At 46.3% G+C, this 21,916-nt stretch overlaps 1 protein-coding gene across 4 annotated transcripts in view; it reads right to left on the bottom strand.

The window, feature by feature from the left end:
- Window positions 1–334: 334 nt before the first annotated feature.
- The window catches only part of GMPR (guanosine monophosphate reductase), a 42,951-nt gene continuing 21,369 nt past the window's right edge, over window positions 335–21,916 (bottom strand). For 3 of the 4 annotated variants that reach the window (XM_036998474.2, XM_036998473.2, XM_017652478.3), the window contains 4 exons: window positions 20,381–20,487; window positions 7,720–7,762; window positions 4,739–4,898; window positions 335–823 (listed from right to left, as the gene is read on the bottom strand). In XM_036998474.2, the coding sequence (XP_036854369.1) occupies window positions 643–823; window positions 4,739–4,898; window positions 7,720–7,762; window positions 20,381–20,487 (491 nt within the window). In that variant the 3' untranslated portion in view covers window positions 335–642. The remainder of the gene's footprint in view (window positions 824–4,738; window positions 4,899–7,719; window positions 7,763–20,380; window positions 20,488–21,916) is intronic. The other variant, XM_036998475.2, reaches the window with a different exon arrangement.

The following is a 21,916-nucleotide window of genomic DNA, read 5'->3' on the forward strand; positions in this document are numbered from 1 at the left end:
AAAACAAAGGTAAGTGAAAACCCAGGACAAGGGCAGGGACAGCTGCCTGGGAGTGACAATTTGGGAGCCAGACATGACCTGTTCCCAAAAAGCATGCGTGACAGAGGCAGTGAAACCAGTCCTTCAGTTCATGCATTCACTCCATTGCCCTTGTTCCTTCCCAGCAGCAAACGCTGGAAGGAAGGGAAGCCAGTTCAAGACTGTGGCCTGGCCTTCCTCACCCTCCCTTCCCGAGGCGCCTTGACAGCCAAGAGCTAAGAATGGGAAGGAGGCAGAAAATCCCCAACTGCCCCTGAAACTTGGTTCCTACAAATGCAAACTCCAGCACTCAAGAAAATGTTAAGATATTAGCATTATATTAAAGTGAAACTATGTTCTTTTTAAAAAAGAAGGTGGGAGTGTTAGTTTTAACAATGAAGTTATGCGTCATGGGCAGCTGGGCTCTGACCACTGACCCCCTCACTGCCCTGCTTCCAGGCCCCCAGAAGGCACTAGGGGGCCCCAAAGCCTCCGAGTGGCAGGAGGGGGAAGGAGGAGCAGTCCACCCTCCAGGAGCAGCCGGAAACACTGACATAATGGGGAGACGGGCAAGCGGGTAAGTGGGGGAGCATCCGGGTGCGGCACGTCACCTCATCCTCAAGGTCAGCTGAACACTGTGTTATACTGCTGGGTCACCCTGATGAACGTCGCCCTCTTGCTCAGCTCTTTGAGTTTGGCGGCCCCCACATAGGTGCAGGTGGACCTCAGTCCCCCAAGAATATCCAGGATAGTATTTTCCACGTCTCCTTTGTAAGGCACTTTCACAGTCTTGCCCTCAGAGGCTCTGGAAGAAAAAGGAAGCTTTTCATTTAATCTGCTGTTGCTCCTTAAGAACCCAGCCAGAGTAACTCCCAGCTTTCTCACCTTAAGTAGCCCTAAGATACTCAGGCAGCCAAACACCGCCCACTGCCCCTGCTCCCACATTGCTACAAAGGCCAGCTGATCATGCTGGCACCCCATGTGAGCACATTCCTCCCTCCAAAAGGCCCGGCCCACTGCTGGCTCCCCAGGGCGCCAGGAAGGGAGGCTGCATCAGCAACACCAGAGGACGTCCCAGACCCACACTGCCCAGCAGAGCTGTTCTCTGTGGCATGCCTCCACCCCGGCCCAGACAGAGACCAGCGCCCCCTTCCTATCTGGCCTGCAGCCTGACACGGTGTCCAACCAGCCCGGAGCCCACGAGGCCTAAGGGAAAGGACAGACCTGGCTGATCACCCCCTCAGCCCTGTGGCCACCTCTTCCATAGGCCTCCCTGACCAACAACAGGGCCTCCCCTGCCGCGTCAGCTCTCCGGCCAGACACCAAGCGTCCTCCAGGGGACAACCAAGAAGACATATTGATACAGTCGGTCCCCAACTCATGGGGGTTCACCTTACAATTTTTTGACTTTATGATGCTGTGAAAGTGATACACACTCAGTAGAAACCACACTTTGATTTTTGAGTTTTGATCTCTCCCTGGGTGAAACTGGGCTGGGGAGCGAGCCCAGCTCCCAGGCAGCCCTGCGGTCATGAAGGGACAGCCAGTCCACTCACAGCCATTCTGCCTTTCACTTCCAGCACAGTCGCCAGTAGGTGACACAATAACCAACACTTCCTTATACAATAGGCTCTGTGTCAGCTGGTCCTGCTCAGCTCTAGGCTAACATCAGCATGCTGAGCAGGCGGAGGTGGGCCAGGCTGAGCTCCCACGTCGGCACATTAGGAGGATTCTGTGCATCTTTGATGTACAGTATTTTCAGCTTACCGTGGCTTTGCGGGAAGCCAAGGAAGACCTGTAAAATGGGAGAACTCAAGCCCTACTAGGTTATGTGGACGCCTCCACCAACAAGACCCAGTGGCTCTACCTCAGGGCCTGCCTGTCCCTCTCAGGGCCCTTTGTGAGGTGCATCCCCCAGGGCACCTCCCTGCGTTTGCACAAGTTTCTACATCTGTTGTCCTGCATGGTGTCAGGGACCAGTAAGGTGACACCGGAGCAGAACTAAGGACTTCTAGGCACCAGAGGCTTCGAGGTTCGGATTAGCATCTTTCATGCTTTCAGGGGAACATCTGAAATGCAGAAAGTCTGGTGTATGGCTTGGACACTAAGCAATATCCAGTGGCCCTTGACTAATCCCTTGTTTCACTCCTTCTAAGGCCACCAAATAATGTTCCTACTGAAAAATGAAGATACAGTCCAGACTCGCATTTAGAGGGCCTGACAAGAAGGAAATTTCCAATCTACACAAAACTCAGGCTCTCATCTAAAGGCCAGGTGATCTGGAAATCCTAACAACCAAATTCTAGAACTTTTTCTAGCTGGTCTCTTCACCTGGAAAAATAATTAAGCATCTCTTGATCAGAAACTCATTACCTAGAATTTCAAAAGGGTATTAACTCTTGTGCATTGAACTCTACAAATGTAAGACTCCCCTTGGGTGAAACCCAGCTGCTTAAACCACTGACTAGACCAAGGGCTGGTGGTGGCTGGCTTAGAGCACCAAGTTCATGAAACCAGTCGCTGGCCATGCTCAGAATAATTCAGGCCCCTGCACTCTGTGTTGGGAGACCAAAGTCTGTGCACATGTGCCTGCAATTATCACCATTTTGATTTTTAAAGAGATTTCCATGGCCTTCCCGGGACTTATTGAAAACCCTCTCATTGCCGCCTTGCTAACTGGAGATGGCAGCTTTTGCAAGTCATTTATTGTTGATGTTCATGTCTTCTCACCTGTAAAACAAAGATAGTTTGATCTGTCTCCCAGGGATGGCATGAGAACTAAATAGTTAATGACTGGGAAGGAATTAGCAAAGTATAAATAGCTTTGCCTTTAATTAACTGTAATGTCAAAGTAGGAGAAGCATTCTCACAATGATGAGGCTGCAAACTGCCAGGGAAAGAGAAGGAGGGAGTCAGAGAGACAGACAGACTGGCAGATAGACAACCAAAAAGAGACAAGAGGCAAAGAGAGAAAACATATGCAGGGCTCAGAGGGCCTCTGGAGTAAGGTTCTAATTCCTTCAGCACTTTACCTCCTTGTGTAAGATTTGAATCCGCACCCAGAACTGAGTCTTGACACTCCTGAATCTTCTTACTGTTTTGTCTACACACAGCTGAAGTTACAGCAGATGGTTTTGTTTTTGGCTCCTTGGCTTCTGGTTGTGCTCTAACCTGTTTTAGTTTTCCCTATCTACTTTTGTTAGAACCCAAACGAGATGCAACAGTGAGAGGGCCAAACCTTACTCCAGGGAAAGCATCTAGTTGTTACTGACACACAATGGCTGCACTTGCATGCCAGCACAGGGCAGATGCTGCAGGGCCCTGGGATGGTGACCTTGGTTGCTGGGAAGGCATTCAGCTTCTTAGCCAGAGGTCCAGGTTTCCCTTGAGACAGTGATCCCACCCTCTCCCCCTGATAACCTGTGCAGCCTCCTCCAGAAAGAGGGCCTTCTGAGGCTGCCATGTGGAGGGGAGTACCCTCTGGTTCCATCCATCTGAAGTCTCCAGGATGAAGGCATAAATGCAGTCCCCTATCCCTCTTCCCAACCCTGCCTTCCCCATACCATCATATCATCTTCTCTGGGGTTCACAGCAAAAAGAGAAAAAGACTGGAAAGAATGGGAACTGAAAGCAGCCCACCAGGACCCCACTAAAGGAAAGAGCTTGGGTAGAGTGCCCCACACCTGCTTCACGCCTGCCTGCACTTTACCTTTAGCTTGGTTTGAGCTTTATATACTGCACTGGCATCCTGGGTCCTCAAAGTAAGCTTTTAGATGCGGAACTTTGGTAGGAAATGGAGGGTGTCAGCCAAGGAGGGCTACAGGTTCTGTTCCAGTGGAAATGAGGCTTCCTGGAGAAGGGCTATGAGCCCACTCACAGCTGACTGCCTTCTGAGGCTGCTAGACCTTCTGTCCCATCCACTCTCTGCAGCTTGTCATCTGCACTAATGCTAACAAGAAGCAACACTGGATTCTCCACAGAAAAGCAAGGCGGTGGGAATACATTCTCTCACCAGGTTCTTAAAAATACCCATGCAGACAGTTAAAATGGAAGTGAAACAGAAAAGGCCAGGTTATCTCTTGAGATTATGGATTAAGTAAAAACAAAACAGCTAAGGAAAGTGAGCATCCCTTCTGCAGTGAGTGACACAATTAATTGGCAAAAAGTGCTGCCTGGGTCAACTGTAAGAGCCTGGAGCAGGGGAGAGTTCTGAGTGAGTTATGCAGTGAAACAGCATTCTTCAAGAAAGGCCCACCCTCCATGCAGTGGGCTAGACCACACCTGATGCATATGCAATAGGCTTCTTCAACCCAGTTCTTGCTGCCTGAACTCATCACAGGCCACACACTGGCGGTTACAGGGGGAGCTCAGTAAAGACTCCATCAGAAGGACAAGGCAGAACATCCCTGCCCACTCCTGGTAAATCCAGAGTGTCACCTCCAGGACTGGCTGAGCAGGGGTCACACCTGCTCATACACACCCCTAGTCACATTTCCAGCCCTTCCCTATACACGTCTGCTTTGTACTCTTTTGAGGACCCCAAACATCGCAAATGCTAGCTGGATAAAAATAAAAGCTATTTAAAAAGAAACAAGATATGTTTTCTAGCTCCTTCCCACAGTACTTTAATAAAAACAAAATTGATATGCCTCAAGACCTGCTTCCACCCCACTTCTGTAAATGTGAGCATGCACCAAGGATGCACCGGCACCCCCCTCACCTGTACTCGGCGACTCCCCCTGCGTGCTTCTCCATCGCCGTCTCTGAGCTCATCCCATAGAAGAGTTTGAGCTTCTGCCCGTTCCTCTCGATCACTTCTCCAGCACACTCCGTGTGGCCCGCAAACATCCCTCCCAGCATAACAAAGTCAGCTCCGGCTCCTGAACTCCAATAGCGGGGACAAAAGGGGAGAGCAGAGAAAAGAGCTCTAGAAAGATCCAAGTGCTGCCCTCACTGATCTTCCCTCCTCCCAGCAAGTGTCCAGCACAAAACTCAACCTCTCCCTTATTTGAAGAAAGTTAATAAGGCTCCCCACCCAGGGAGGCAGAGCTGGGCACGCAGAACAGCACGTGCAGTCTGCTGAAGGTCAGCTAATGCCCTGCACAATCCTTAATAACTGTTAACAACAACTATGACCACCTTCCAAACAGAGGTCTAACTCTTTAATAATCAGAATCATTAAGAAGTGGGTAACATCTCAGACAGCATGTCCAGTCTCATAAATAACTCCTCTACAATGTCTCCATTGGGCATCTGGTCTACCTTAAGCTTTCAGATTGTGTAGAGGATGAAAGGACCTCAGAACAAACAGAACCTCCTACACTAGAGATTGGGCATAAGGTGAGAAAGCTATGTACTGTACTGTGTGTGCATATATATATGTGTGTGTGTGTGTGTACTTGTGTGTATGTGTTTGTATAAATATATATACACATAGTGAAATCCAACCTGCACGTCTTATTGTGAGGACTATAAGACTTCTAAGGTAAATAATATCACATATTAATCACCAAATGACATGAAATTCCCAAGACAGGTACAGAGGAGATGGGGGTATTGGAGCTGCCTTTGTAGGCTGTGCTGGAACACAACCAGGGCTGTCCCCAGGCTCTATCACATGCATGGCACCCAGTAGATGTGGAATAACCAGTTGTCAAGAAAGTAAGAGGAAGAAATAGGAGTATAATCACAGTTCCCCATCCTGCTCGTGGATAGCTGTGCAGAGAGATTCTCCACTCACTTAAAGAAGAAACTGCTAGAACTTCTCCTGAGTAAGTCCCATGGAAGGTTTACATTGAGAATACGAGAACATCAGGATACAGATGTACTAAGTAATTAGGATGAAGGACAAGGAGAAGCAAACATAGGAGCCCTTGAGAAGTGGCCTTGACCTCTCCCATCTGGTCATTCTAATATTTACAAGACTTCGGGGTTGCCTCAAGCCTTTCAGTCCCTTCTGCTCGGCATTACAGCCACACAGGCCCTGCAGGGCTGGCGCCTCGGTCTGGTACTCTGGCAAGCAAGGCACAACAGGACCTTTCTAGTTGGCAGCAAGCTTTGTAGACCCCTCCTTCCAGGGTCCCCAGGAATACTGGATCCTTGGCCATCCTGCCATGATTTTAACAGAGCAGAGGATAACCAGGGCCCAGCCAGGCCTCCTGATGGCCGCGGCTCTGAGAGCACAGCACCTGTGAGCTAGCTGGTGTGGAGCAGATGCAAACAGCAGGGCCCAGAGCACAGGTCCACTCAGACCATGCTTGGAAGGGCCTTCCAGTTATTTGTATTTCTGAATACTCTCCTGTGCTTTCTTAGCCAGGATTTCCCCTGATACAGTCCCCAGGAATGCTGTACCCACAGAAGGAGAGTGACGGGAAAGAAGCCAGAGGCCAAGATCAGGACCCACACCCAGATCTGCTCTCTACATGGCACCTTCTTAATGACCAGTCCCTTTAAAGAGTACTCAGCTCCCACTCTGTGAGCTATTAGAAGGGACCCCAGGAGGGAACACCAGGTATGAAGTCAATTCAGCTCCAAAAACAATAGTAAAAATGTCCTTGGCTGCTGATCCTTATCGTAAGGGGCAAGCAAACACACACGTGGAGCAAGAGTCCTGAGTTCTCCCTGCTATGCCCCTGCCTGTAGGGCCCTGGCCTTGTCACTTGCCTCCCAGGGCCAAAGTCTCAACAACTGTAACATAGGCAGGCTGGATTAGACTGATGACTTATATGTTCCCTTCCATAGCCAGGAGGTATGATAAGAACGGGATTAAGAAGGCTGCCCATTCGTATGACATTCTCCAAGGCTGCTACAACACCCTGCTGCTAAAAATACTGTCCCTTGTTTCCTTATCAGTATCAGTGCTTCATTTAAACAAAAAACATCAAGACCCAATGCCTAAACCTAAGCTACTCTATGGGATGAGCTCCGAAACAGTGGTGAAGAAATACAGGAGGCAGGACCCAGCCTCCACGACCCCACCCTCCTTTCCTTAGGCCAGGCCCAACTGATTTTCTTTTTTTTTTTTTTGATGGAAGGAACCTTCTGGCTGAGGCATTCCTATGGGGCCTCCTGGGCCATGCTGAGCTCCCATTTTACAGTTTGGAGCCCCATGGTGCGGCCAGCTCTGACTTCTGAACGCACTTTGTGAAGGTTAAGTGCTGGGCACAGCACGCTGAGATGCCAGGCTTCCTCCTGATATCCCAAGAAAAACCCAGGACACCAGCTGGGACCCCCGCCATGCCAGCCCCACTGGCCCACAGCTGGACACTTCTGTCCCCTGTGGGGAATGGGCTCCTCACCTCAGGTGAGAAGCGGCTGCTGCGACTCAGTCCCACAGGCATTTCCCCAAGCCAGGTCCCAAAGCCCTCCCTGAGGGTGGGCCCATCACACAGGGACTGTCCTCCTCCACGGGTGCCCTGAGCCCTCTTGGCTGTGCCTTCTGAGCCAGGACTTCCCACCTTGCCTGCAGGATGTCGCCCCCACCCACCCCTCCCGCCCCAGTCTATCCCTGGGCACTCAGCCTGCTCTGCTGTTCACCAGCGTGCACCGATGCCAGGCCTTGGGCCAACTGGGGATGGAATCCAGGGAGAGGAAGCTCCGCCCTGGCCCAGAAGGGGCACGTCCCACCTCCTCCCTCCGTTCCCCACCCTGCCCCAGCACACAGCTGTGCTCCCTCCCTCCCAGCCCTCTGCGGCCCCTTACCAAAGGCTTTGGCGACATCTCCTGGACAAGTGCAGCCTCCATCCTTCGAAGAGGAAAAAGCAAGAAGGTGTCAGCAGGAGCTCAGCCAGGCTTTCCCTTCCCTGGGGGCAACTGGGTGGAGGACAGGTGGTGTCCCTCTGGCACCCACAGCCAAGGGCACCGGCACTCGAAGCCAGAGCCCGACACTCCCCAGTCACTGTCTGCCGACTGGTTTCCACCCCTCCATACTGTAGCCCCTTCTCCCCAAGCCCTGTCACGCTTCCTCCGAGAGGAGGCTGGCACTGCCCATGGCCCACAGTCGCCCACCCATCCACCTGCCCTGCCCAGGAAGCGGGAGGCAATAGGAGGCACTCAGAGACCTCTTCTTCCACCAGCCCCCTGCACAGCATGCCTGGCCAGGACTGTCCGATTCGTTCCCATTCAGCAGTCACCTTTCCCTCCCTGCCAGGCATGAAGAGAGGTTTATTTAGTACAAAAGCTGAATTATTTTAAGAGCCAAGGAAAGGACACCAAGTTAGTTCTTTGTATTTCCAACCATTCCGTGTGTCTCCTATTCACCTTCATGTAATATGCCAGTTATCTTAAAATCAAACATGCATTCCTGAGACCCACCCTGATACAAAGCACACCTGCGGCTGGTTTAAGGCCTTGCAGGACAGTCTTACCTGCCTGGCACTGCTCAGCCATGAGGGACATGTTTAAACACAGAGTAGCAAATTTATAGAATGCAGAACCCATTGTGCATCCTTTAAAACACAAAATTACCAGGCTGTACCTGCTTTTCACAATGTGGCCTGTGTGAAGTCCCAGGAGGGAAAGGACGGTGAGAGTGGCCTTGAGTAGCAGCCAACCCGACAGGGAGAGGCAGGGTCCATGCCCAGGGCTCTATAACAGGGCCCAGAGCTCAGAATAGGTCTGGGTGCAGCACCAAGGGCTCAGACAGAAGCACCCATCCCCAGAAGGTGGGACCCACCAGTAAAGGGGTCAGACAAACCTTGAGAGGACACAGAAAACACAGGCTCCCCATGCGACTTTGCATTACAACTGGCAGGAAGGCACGTGCGCCTCTGGAGTGGGCAGCCTGTCATGGACCTGGGTTAAACCACTTCTCTAAGAGGGCCTCCAAATCAGAACAAGGGGTCTGTGTGACTCAGTTCTGTTTCCGTTTGCTTTGTAGGCCTGTCCCTCTGGGGGCCAGAACTCAACTACTGCTTCATTGCTTCTTTGCAGTTCTGATCAAAAAGTAAGTGGTGGGTGCTCAATTTTTTTCTTGTATGAATATTTACTGACCACAGGTATTTCCTCCATCAAGTGTGCTATTCATATGCAGCTCCCCTGGCCCCCAGGGGGCCACAGGGTACTAAGGAATGCTGCTATCAGAAGTGGTCTGTCAGTATCAATTATCCGGCCAGAGCCCCGCCCAAGAAGACAGTAACAGGACGCGTGGTCTGTGTATCCTCATGCTTCAAAGCTCCAGCATATTCACTTTGTCTTTCAAAGGCACAACCCCTACATGCCCTTCACTTGTCCTGCCAATTTTTTTAAGTGCCTTATCTCTTCATCAAAATCAGTTTTATACAATAGAGTTTCAGCCTTACAACCTCAAAAGATTAAATAAACTCATGTTCCCATTAAAACAGGTTCCTAACAAAACACACACACACACACATACTCCTTCAGTCTTCGACTCACTTACTTGAAAGGGAGTATCTGTGACTGCTAGGGTGTCTTGGGTGGGATCCTGTTAACATTCTGTGGTCAGCAAGGAGGCCTGACTCAGAAGGCCTGCATTACTGGGACCCCAAGAAAATGAGCTCTTCTTCTCTTCCCAGTGTGGGCTAAGATGGCCACAGTTAATAGAACTTCGTGATGTGCCATAGAGAGGAAGCTGTACTCAAGTCATCTGCCCACCAGACAAGCCAGGCTACACACTTAACCCAGTGAGATTCAGCATCACGCTCCAGGGCAAAGGAGTCTGCCCCCTACTACCATTTACAGGGAACTTCCAGAAGTTGTTCAAAGCATGATTTCATGTTCTCAGGAGACAGAGCAGCTGGGGCAAACTTCCACAATCTAAAAACATTCATAGCTGCTGCAAGGTTTTAAAAAAATAGTGTGCTTATATTCAAAAGGCTACTACTTTTGTTTTCCAAGAGTGTTAACATAGTATTTTAGTAGAAAAAGCAGCACATGACATGAGTAGTAAGTCGAGCTGTGAATTGTCAGCCTACCTCTTCCTAAAAATATGTGCTCACCCCTAACTGGGGTTGGGGGGTGTGAAAGCAAACATAGAGCAGGCAGAGAGGATGCCAATCAAGCACCTCTGAGCCGGGGGTTGTTACAACCTTCCTTTTCCTATTCAAACACCACAGTAACCTGAAAGTGGGATTGTGTCAGTGGGTAAAAAATGAGGGAAGCTCAGAATGGTTGAGTGATTTGCCCAAGGTCACACAGCTCTACACAGCTTGTGTTATAGAACAAGATGGGAACCCTGGTTAAGAGTACACTCTAAAAAAGTCTAGAAGCATACATATAAAATCATTACCAGTGTCCCATTAAGATGATGGTAGCTCTAGCAATCTTTACATTTATTTGAATTTTGTCTTTTTCTAACTAAACCTATTTTGTTGGAGAATTTTTCAAGCTTCAAAAAAAAATTAAACTATGTGAATGAATTTGTTTGGGTCTTTCTAATAATGATCTAACTGTATGTAAGGTGCCACATTAAATCAATAAAATTATAGGGGATTTGCTGATCAACCTTTACTTCTTTGCAGAATCAATGAGAAGACAGGTGCAGTAGGGACCAGGTGGAGGAAAGAGAGGATGGGAATTACTTTAAGTCGGCTTGATGAGAGTAGTAATGAGGCTTATTGTGTAGGGCCACCTCAAACATGAGAAGCTGGCTCTCTAGGTCTTCATAAAATGCACTAATGAAAATGTCACTTGAGTAAAGAAGAGACAACAGTGATCCCAATCAACCTAATCATAGGACTTTCTTTGAGGTCCTAGGAAGCCATTTCATCAGTGGACAGTGGATAGTACTCAAATCCCTCTCCCTCTAATGGGTCAGTGGATACTGACTCTTCCCAATCCATTGGAAGACACATGTGGGCACCCGGTGGGAAAAGACCAGCTATAAGAACACATTAAGCTTGAGTTTCCCAAAGCAATGGGGTGGGAAAATGAGTACACCTGAGATCCAGTATGAACCCTGAAAACCGTTTGGCTTCAGCAAGCCCTTCAACCTCTGAGTCTCCTCATTTCCTAAGTGAGGGCACTGAAGGGAAGGAGGGAAACATTAGAGATGAACACAGCTCAACTTGAGTGGTGGCTCCACTCTACCAGCAGAGCAATGCTGGACAAGTTACTTAAGGTCTCAAAGCTTGTTTGCAATGGTTAATTTATGTGTTAGCTTGACTGGGTCACAGAGGACCTAGCTATTTGGTCAAACATTATTCTGGGTGTTTCTGTGAGGGTGTTAACATGTGAATTGGTAGAGTAAAGCAGATTGCCCTCCTTAATGTGGGTGGGCCCCATCTAATCACTTGAAGGCCTGAATAGAAGAAAAAACTGTTGTTGGAACAAAAAGCTCTCTCACCTTCCTGAGAGAATTCTTCCAGACTGACTGCCTTGAACTGGGATATGGGAATTTCCCTGCCTCCTGATTCCAACTGAAACATCAGCTCTTTGGGGTTTTCAGGCCTTCGGGCTCACACTGGAACTCCACCATCACATCTTGTAGACATCTAGGTTGCTAACTCACCCTGCAGATCTTGGGATTTGTCACCCCCTATAATCATGTGACCCAGTTCCTTATAATGAGTCCCAATCTCTCTCTACACACACATACATATGCTCTCTATCAGTTCTATTCCTCCCGAGAATGCTGACTAATACACCTGTCAAAGGAAGATAACAGCTCCTTTGTCACGTTGTTCCAATAATTAAGAGATAATATGTGTATTGAGCCCAGAAGGTAATAGATGCACAATAAATGACTGCCATTTCTTCCTCTAAAGATGTTTTCACCTTTTAAAATTTCTCCTTTGTGTGATGTCCCTAGCAGATGACAAGAGAAAATTAAGTAGTCACACCTTAATCTTCACCTGCACAGGGGGTGTTGTGAATTTTTCAGCTCCCTCCCTCTCAGAAGTCCACGTGGGCCACAATAAATAGAAATTTGATTCAAGTCCAGCCTCTTGGGTATAAGTTCCTGCTGAACATACCCCATGCTGTCTGTGGCTCCCTATTTCTGAACTTCAATGGCCTGGATGTGCTAACTCAGAATCTAAAGTGTAAAAGGAGACCAGTGGAAGGAAATTGGACAAAGTAGCAGTATCAAAAACACCAGTGGGTCTCCAGGGGGCTTAGGACTACTGGCAATGGGAGAGCCCGGCTCATGAGGCTGCACCGGACACAAGGGAAGGGTGCAAAACGGCCGCTGTGACACCCCAGTGCTCAGCTCATGTCAAGTGCAGATCCTACGTAAGCCCGCGACCTTTGTCTGGTCTTCCAGCTACAAATTCAACTTCTAACCCCATCTAGGAAATCTCTCCCAGTTAATGGAAAAATAAGAACCCTGGAGAACCAGTGCCACCAGCCTGGGCTGTCACTGTCCTGAACAGACAAAATCAGAGTTGCTCCCTGGGTGTTAGCAGCTGAGACCTGGCTCCGGAACACTGCCCAGGCTGTGTGTCCTGAGCCTCCACTATAGAAGCCTGTGGTTTTGAACTTGGGAACCCATCAGAATTAGCTGGAGGGCCTGTCAGAACAGATTCCTGGGCCTCGCCTGCAGAGCTCCTGATTCAGTAGGTATGGGATGGGGCCTGAAAATTTCTAACAAGTTCTCAGTTATACTTCTGCTGCTGCTCAGGGCACCGTATTTAGGAAACTGTTGAGATAAACTATAAGATAGGCGGTGCTGAGTGAAGAGGTCCCATGCTGATTTTCAATCATTTGCTGGTGGTGCAAGCAGATTCTCCACCGAATGGTCCTGTAAACTAAACCAGTGTGAAATTTCCTGAAGGACACAAGCACAGGATCTCAGAATATGTTCACTGAAAAATTACCAGTTTGAATCACAATTATTGAAACTGGAAAAAGAAGAACAAATGAGGCCTAAAGTCAGCAGAAGGAGGGACATAATAAAGATCAGAGAAGAAATAAACAAAATTGAGAAGAATAAAACAATAGCAAAAATCAATGAAACCAAGAGCTGGTTCCTTGAAAAAATAAACAAAATAGATAAGCCTCTAGCCAAACTTATTAAGAGAAAAAGAGAATCAACACAAATCAACAGACTCAGAAATGAGAATGGAAAAATCACGCCAGACCCCACAGAAATACAAAGAATTATTAAAGACTACTATGAAAACCTATATGCCAACAACCTGGAAAACCTAGAAGAAATGGACAACTTCCTAGAAAAATACAACCTTCCAAGACTGACCAAGGAAGAACACAAAAGTTAAACAAACCAATTACGGGCAAAGAAATTGAAATGGTAATCAAAAAAACTACCCAAGAACAAAACCCCCGGGCCAGACGGGTTTACCTCAGAATTTTATCAGACACACAGAGAAGACATAATACCCATTCTCCTTAAAGTTTTCCAAAAATAGAAGAGGAGGGAATACTCCCAAACTCATTCTATGAAGCCAACATCACCCTAATACCAAAACCAGGCAAAGACCCCACCAAAAAAGAAAATTACAGACCAATATCCCTGATGAATGCAGACGTGAAAATATGCAATAAAATATTAGCAAACCAAATTCAAAAATATATCAAAAGGATCATACACCATGACCAAGTGGGATTCATCCCAGGGATGCAAGGATGGTACAACATTCGAAAATACATCAACATCATCCACCACATCAACAAAAAGAAAGACAAAAACCACATGATCTTCTCCATAGATGCTGAAAAAGCATTTGACAAAATTCAACATCCATTCATGATAAAAACTCTCAGCAAAATGGGTATAGAGGGCAAGTACCTCAACATAATAAAGGCCATATATGATAAACCCACAGCCAACATTATACTCAACAGCAAGAAGATGAAAGCTTTTCCACTGAGATCGGGAACAAGACAGGGATGCCCACTTTCCCCACTGTTATTAAACATAGTACTGGAGGTCCTAGCCACGGCAATCAGACAAAACAAAGAAATACAAGGAATCCAGATTGGTAAAGAAGAAGTCAAACTGTCACTATTTGCAGATGACATGATATTGTACATAAAAAACCCTAAAGACTCTACTCCAAAACTACTAGAACTGATATCGGAATACACAGAAGTTGCAGGATACAAAATTAACACACAGAAATCTGTGGCTTTCCTATGTACTAACAATGAACCAATAGAAGAGAAATCAGGAAAACAACTCCATTCACAATTGCATCAAAAAGAATAAAATACCTAGGAATAAACCTAATCAAAGAAGTGAAAGACCTATACCCTGAAAACTACAAGTCACTCTTAAGAGAAATTAAAGGGGACACTAACAAATGGAAACTCATCCCATGCTCGTGGCTAGGAAGAATTAATATTGTCAAAATGGCCAGCCTGCCCAAAGCAATATACAGATTTGATGCAATCCCTCTCAAATTACCAGCAACATTCTTCAACGAACTGAAACAAATAGTTCAAAAATTCATATGGAAACACAAAAGACCCCGAATAGTCAAAGCAATCCTGAGAAAGAAGAATAAAGTAGGGGGGATCTCACTCCCCAACTTCAAGCTCTACTACAAAGCCATAGTAATCAAGACAATTTGGTACTGGCACAAGAACAGAGCCACAGACCAGTGGAACAGATTAGAGACTCCAGACATTAACCCAAACATATATGGTCAATTAATATTTGATAAAGGAGCCATGGACATACAATGGGGAAATGACAGTCTCTTCAACAGATAGTGCTGGCAAAACTGCACAGCTACATGTAAGAGAATGAAACTGGACCATTGTCTAACCCCATACACAAAAGTAAATTCAAAATGGATCAAAGACCTGAATGTAAGTCATGAAACCATAAAGCTCTTAGAAAAAAACATAGGCAAAAACCTTTTAGACATAAACATGAGTGACCACTTCTTGAACATATCTCCCCGGGCAAGGAAAACAAGAGCAAAAATGAACAAGTGGGACTATATTAAGCTGAAAAGCTTCTGTACAGCAAAAGACACCATCAATAGAACAAAAAAAACCCTACAGTATGGGAGAATATATTTGTAAATGACAGATCCGATAAAGGCTTGACGTCCAAAATATATAAAGAGCTCACATTCCTCAACAAACAAAAAACAAATAATCCAATTAAAAAATGGGCAGAGGAACTGAACAGACAGTTCTCCAAAAAAGAAATACAGATGGCCAAGAGACACATGAAAAGATGCTCCACATCACTAATTATCAGAGAAATGCAAATTAAAACTACAATGAGGTATCACCTCACACCAGTAAGGATGACTGCCATCCAAAAGACAAACAACAACAAATGTTGGCGAGGTTGTGGAGAAAGGGGAACCCTCCTACACTGCTGGTGGGAATGTAAATTAGTCCAACCATTGTGGAAAGCAGTATGGAGGTTCATCAAAATGCTCAAAACAGACTTACCATTTGACCCAGGAATTCCACTCCTAGGAATTTACCCTAAGGACGCAGCAATCAAGTTTGAGAAAGACAGATGCACCCCTATGTTTATCACTGCACTATTTACAATAGCCAAGAATTGGAAGCAACCTAAATGTCCATCGGTAGATGAATAGATAAAGATGTGGTACATATACACAATGGAATACTACTCAGCCATAAGAAGAAAACAAATCCTACCATTTGCAACAACATGGATGGAGCTAGAGGGTATTATGCTTAGTGAAATAAGCCAAGTGGAGAAAGAGAAATACCAAATGATTTCACTCATCTGTGGAGTATAAGAACAAAGGAAAAACTGAAGGAACAAAACAGCAGCAGAATCACAGAACCCAAGAATGGACTAACAGGTACCAAAGGGAAAGGGACTGTCGAGGAGGGGTGCGTAGGGAGGGATAAAGTGGGGGAAGAAGAAAGGGGTATTATGATTAGCATGCATAATGGGGGGGTGGGAGAAAGAGGGTGGTTGTACAAGACAGAGAAGACAAGTGTGATTCTACAACATTTTGCTATGCTGATGGACAGTGACTGTAAGGGGGTTTGTGGGGGGGGACCTGGTATAGGGGAGAGCCTAGTAAACATAATATTCTTCATGTAATTGTAGATTAATGATAACAAAAAAAAAAGAAAGAAAGAAAAGGGGGATTACTCCCTGATAGGATAAAACTAACTGTAAGTCAACGATTAATGCATGCTTTAAATATCCTTAATTTTGATAATTTAAAGGGTATCAGATGATCAGCTATGGAAATGCATTTTTCTAATAATATTCCTTTCTCTTAAAAAAAAGAAAAAAGCAGTTCCTGTGTGGTGATCTCCAGTAAGTTCTTCACAATGGTATAAAGGGCATATCAAAGTGTGGGCAAAGGGTCTGTTTGTGTTTATACAGAGGATCAAAGCCTACTTTGGCTACCCAGAAAATGAATTAAGATACGATATGAAGAAGAAGTTCCAACATCAACATCCTCTGGAAGAGTCATTCCAGAAGATGATCATCAAAAAACTTCAACAAAGATCCTGGCGCTGTTGCAGTTGTAGCTGCATTCATCCCACCGGTTCCTGGACTTGCCATTGGAATGAAGAAGGAGATATCTAAGCTGGCCTGTGCTTTCAGTAAAACAACAAATTTGACTGGCTCTATACTGTCGGAACTAAACCCAGAATTAGGAGAAGTGCAAGTTGCAGCGCTCCAAAATCTTGCGACTATAGACTATCTACTGTTAAAAGAACATATGGGATGTGAACAGTTCCCGGGAATGTGTTGTTTTAACTTGTCTGATTTTTCTCAAGCTATTCAAATTCAGTTAGACAATATCCATCATATTATTGACAAGATTTCACAAATGCCTATGATGCCTAACTGGTTTTTTTGGTTTCACTGGAGATGGCTGGTAATTGTAGGTCTGCTTTGGTTATGTAGCTGTATTCCCATTATGCTAATGTGTGTACGCAACTTAATTAGTAGTTTAAAACCTATACATGCTTATGTTACTCTACAAGAAGATATGTCAAAGAAATAATCAATCTTCCCATGTTTTCTTCCATCTGCTACTTCTATAGCTTTTCTTCTTCCTTCCTAATTACAACCCTTAAGTAGAATTCATGCCTCATATCGAAATTACCGAGTATCATAATTCTTCCAAGTGGTAAAGATACCTCAAGACAAATGCTGGGCATAGAAACCACAGGGCATAAATCTGCAAAGTAAAAAGCTAACCTTTTCAAACAATATTGCTTCTCTCTCACTTACCAACTTTACATTTCCCTGTATGGCCCCGGAAGATGACTGGTTAGCCAGAGACGGGTAAGATTCCTCAAGGGAGGAACAACCTAAGACAGGCACAGTCGCAGGGGGGCCATCAGGTGAGAAATTGGGGATCAACAGAGGTGAGGCTTAGAACCTCACCCCCCCTGTTTTGAGAGAAATCTTCTGCATCTGTGGATGTTTTATTGCCCTTGTCTAGCTTGGATTAATACTTAGTCTATAGGCACACAGCTGATCATATACATTTGCCCTCTTACAGCACTAAACTATATTTTCTACCTTTATCTTGCATCTACCTACCACTTCAGCATTTTATTAATAATAATAATAATAATAATAATAATAATAATGGAGAAATGTGGGATTCACATATAAATCAAGTATAAAAGTCAAACGAATATTCATATTTGACCTGATTGTTCATAGTTCATAATGTGTGATCAAAACCGAAAGTTTCACTGGTATAAAGGGCATATCAAAGTGTGGGCAAAGGGTCTGTTTGTGTTTATACAGAGAATCAAAGCCTCCTTTGGCTACCCAGAAAATGAATTAAGATACGATATGAAGAAGAAGTTCCAACATCAAAATCCTCTGGAAGAGTCATTCCAGAAGATGATCATCAAAAAACTTCAACAAAGATCCTGGTGCTGTTGCAGTTGTAGCTGCATTCATCCCACCGGTTCCATTGGAATGAAGAAGGAGATATCTAAGCTGGCCTGTGCATACAGTAAAAGGGCACTTTTTGAGAGAAATCTTCTGCAACCGTGGATGTTTTGTTGCCCTTGTCTAGCTTGGATTAATACTTAGTCTATAGGCACACAGCTGATCATCTACATTTGCCCTCTTACAGCACTAAACTATATTTTCTACCTTTATCTTGCATCTACCTACCACTTCAGCATTTTATTAAAAATAATAATAATAATAATAATAAGGGAGAAATGTGGGATTCACATATAAATCAAGTATAAAAGTCAAACGAATATTCATATTTGACCTGATTGTTTATAGTTCATAATGTGTGATCAAAACCGAAAGTTTCTGTGATGACTGCCCTTGCGCTGTTCACCATGTAAAAACTTATTCACTTTGTAAGAATTTGTTCACCATGTAAGAACTTGTTCGTTATGCTTTAGAAGATTGGAGACTGTTCAGAATTAGGTTTGGGGTTGATTAATGATTGTGTATTGAGTCCCCTATACAGAATTTTATTGTTGTTAACAAGCATTTGATCAATAAATATGAGAGATGTCCTCTCAAAAAAATTAAATAAATAAATAAATAAATAATAATAAAGTAAAAAAAATAAATAAATTACCAGTTTGACCTCCACTAACTTGGAAATGGTGGCCACTCAAGGAATATATATGACAAAGCATCTAAGTTTTGATTAAGACTCTTGATGGTAAACACTATCAGGTAATGGACTTATGTTGATTTTGGACGGGCAACCTCTGAAGAGTCCGGTTTGCTACAATGGGGTCCAGGAATTTCTATTTTAAAAAGCTTCTCTGGTGGTGCTCATGCAGCCAGCCCAAGATAAGGCCACGGGGAGCATGTAAGAAGCACCACATATTGGGGAAGGGCGCTCACTGTGGGTGACACCAGGGACTTGGATCACCTGACTCAGCAAACGTGGAATGTTCAATAAATGGGTATTAATTTGTCCACTTGTGCAAAGATTAAAGGATAGGGTATTGAACTAAAGGAAAGCCTCAGAACTCTGTCAGCAACCAGTAAATCCTCAGTCATTTATGCCACTTCCAGCACATAGTAGATGCTCAATAAATACTTACTGGCTGAAAGGATGGAAGGATGAAAACTTGGATGAAGACTCAGAAGGAGCACATTAAATATGCTCTGGACTGCGAGGGAAGAAGCAGGATCCTAGTTCCAGTTCTTAGCAAAAGTTACATGCAGTTAAGCAATGGCTGCATGCTCAAATGCTGCAGGAAGGCTCAAATGAGATCATGTGCCTGCTGGGTATTTAAAGAGTATTACTACACCCTCAAAGAAGGTCCAGAAATCAAGCCTCAAGCTGAAATGCTAGGCCAAAATCAACAAGGTACTATTCCACAGAGGTATGTAATTTAATGCATTTGAGGGTTTTTTTTAATGACCAACCAATTATTTAATGTGGGAGCCAGTCTTAGCAACTGTACAAGTGGAAAGATCTGAAAATTTAATTTAATATATTCAGTAAGTCATCATTGTTATAGGACCACTAAAAATACACCACTAATACATAATACATGAAAAAAAACACAAACACACACACACATACGTATACAAAACATCCATCCACATAATTGTCAGCCATAGTCCTGAGTTTGTCCAACTATATCCAACATAATCGGTCCTGAGAATCTCATCTAGAAGGAGAGAGATCATTTTCTTCAACTGTCTGAACGGGCACCATGCCAGTAAAGATGAAGAATTACAGATAAGTTGAGGGTAGACTAATCTGGCTCTCATTCATTCAATCCTTAATATTTAGTGGCTGAGTCCACCATGTCATCCTTTTGGGAGCTTCATGAAAATGTTATCCCTGCTTCTGCCTCCCCTCACCTCCTTCCCATACATTTCTTAACCCACATAAACCTAACTTCTGCCCCCAAAATGCCACTAAATCCATTCTCACTACAGTAAACAGTGACCCACTTGCTGGCAGCAGCCGACCCCACAGCAGATGTGATTAGCTACGACGAGGTCACCCTGCAGTAGGGGCACCCCCAATCCAATGAGTGATGTCTGTATAAAAAGGAGAAATCGGGACACAAACACACACACAGGGAGGACACCGTGTGAAGACTAGAGTTTCAGTGCCACAAGACAAGGAGCTGCGTGGAACCCCGCCCTCCCCAGAGCCTGCGGGGTCTTGCCGGCATGTTGATCTCAGACCCATGCCTCCAGAAGTGTGAGATGATCAACTTCTCTTGTTTAAGTCACTGAGTCCGGGGGACCTTGTTACAGGAGGCCTTGCAAACTGATAGTGGTCCTCTCATTTCCTCAACACTCCCGGCATGTTGCCGCCTCACATTGTTACTAACAAATGTGCCCACCTCCCTCTGAACAGTAACTGGGGAGCAGGGCAGGTGCCTTGGCCGAATGCCACTGCCATGAACATGCCCAGCTCATTCCCACGCCCACAGGATGCCAACCACAGTGTGCACAGGTTGTGTGCGTGGCAGCCAAGGACCGGGCTCCCCACCCGCTGGCCCTGAGGCTTACCGAGATGATGTGCCCCTTCAGGCCATGGGCGGAATCCCCACACTCGATCACAGCGCTCAGCTGGGGGTAGCCCACCCCTGTCTTGGTGCGGGTGGTGCACACGGAGCCTGGATGGAGGAAGCAGCAGACCCCAGAGAGAGATGGCTATGAAGGAGCTGAACTCAACACAAATGGGCCTGCGCCGCCATAGCACAGCCCTGTCCCCAAGCCCGGTGGTGAGCACTCCATGGCAGTGGGGCAGTGGGGGGCTGGGGGGATGAAGGGGGGCTGCCCGTAGGTTGGTGGAGGTGGTTATAACCCCACCACTGGCCGGCATCCCTCAGGCCCTCGTCACCTCGTCACCACCAACTGCTGGGACCCAGGACACCACCACCCCATCCTGTCACTGTCACCCTCACTTGACATCAGCCTGCACCCGGTCCCAAGCCCTGATTCAGTGTTTTAACCCCCATTCCTTTCTGCCTTCCCCCGCTTTTCCTCACAACCACACTCTACTTCCCTCAGATTCCCCCGGGCCTCTAGCCTCCTGTACCTTCAACTCTTGTCAAAAATCACTTCTTTAAGACTCCCTGCCAGGCCTGTGAGGTAGAAATAAGAACACTGACCTTCAGGGCTGCAGTAGGGAATAACCGGCTTCTAGAAGAGGCAGGGTGTGGCCTGCAGTGAGCCCTCGGGAAAGGGTGCCAGCACTGACCATGTCCCTGCACCCCCTCTCACCCCACTCTGCCCCCCACCTCTCCTTCACCATCTCACCAGCCCTGGCCACCCTGTCCAGAGTCCCCACACAGCCTGGGCTCTGAGGTCAGCTTCCATTTCAGGACTCACACCTGCCACCTGGACGCCTTTATCCCCTTGATCTCCGCCTTTCCCATGGTCAGCCCTGGTCCTGGGTGACCCGTCTGCTGAGTGCGATCCCAGTTAGGTCCAGGCTGAATCACGCCAAGAGCACCGGCATCTCCAGGACATGCCCCCTTGCTCAAGTCCTGTACCTCCCTCCCAGCAGGTGAGTACCCGTGCACCCCAAGATCAAACTCCCAAATGCCCATCTGCACCCTCATCTCCCCCCACTCACCACCCCACAGCCACACTGACCATGGAGGTCCTCAGCAGCGAGTGCACCCCCACCGTAGGGATTCTCCAGACACGCTGTTCTCTCTGTTCCAGCCCTCCCATCTGTACCAACCCCGTGGTCTTGCCAACCTTTCTCATCTTTCAGGCTTCATCTTAAATGTCACTGCCTCAGGGGAGCTGACTGTCACAGCACTCATTTCAAAAAGAGGCGATTAAATAATTATTTGTGTAAGAAGGCTGGGGATCTGTTTTCTCTGCTGGATGGTAAGCTCCATGGATATTCACTGTTGTAGATCCAGCACTGAGAATAGAACCTTGTACATAATGAAGGTCTATAAATAGTCACTGAAGGAATGCACAAACACAAGAATGAATGAGTCACCCACATCCCTGTGTCCACTATTTCACCACTTGTTCAGTCCTTCCTGGATGTCTTGTGGTGTGGATTACGGGGCACCCCTGAGC

This window comes from Manis javanica, chromosome 16 (genome assembly GCF_040802235.1).
Source record: "Manis javanica isolate MJ-LG chromosome 16, MJ_LKY, whole genome shotgun sequence".
NCBI lineage: Eukaryota > Metazoa > Chordata > Mammalia > Pholidota > Manidae > Manis > Manis javanica.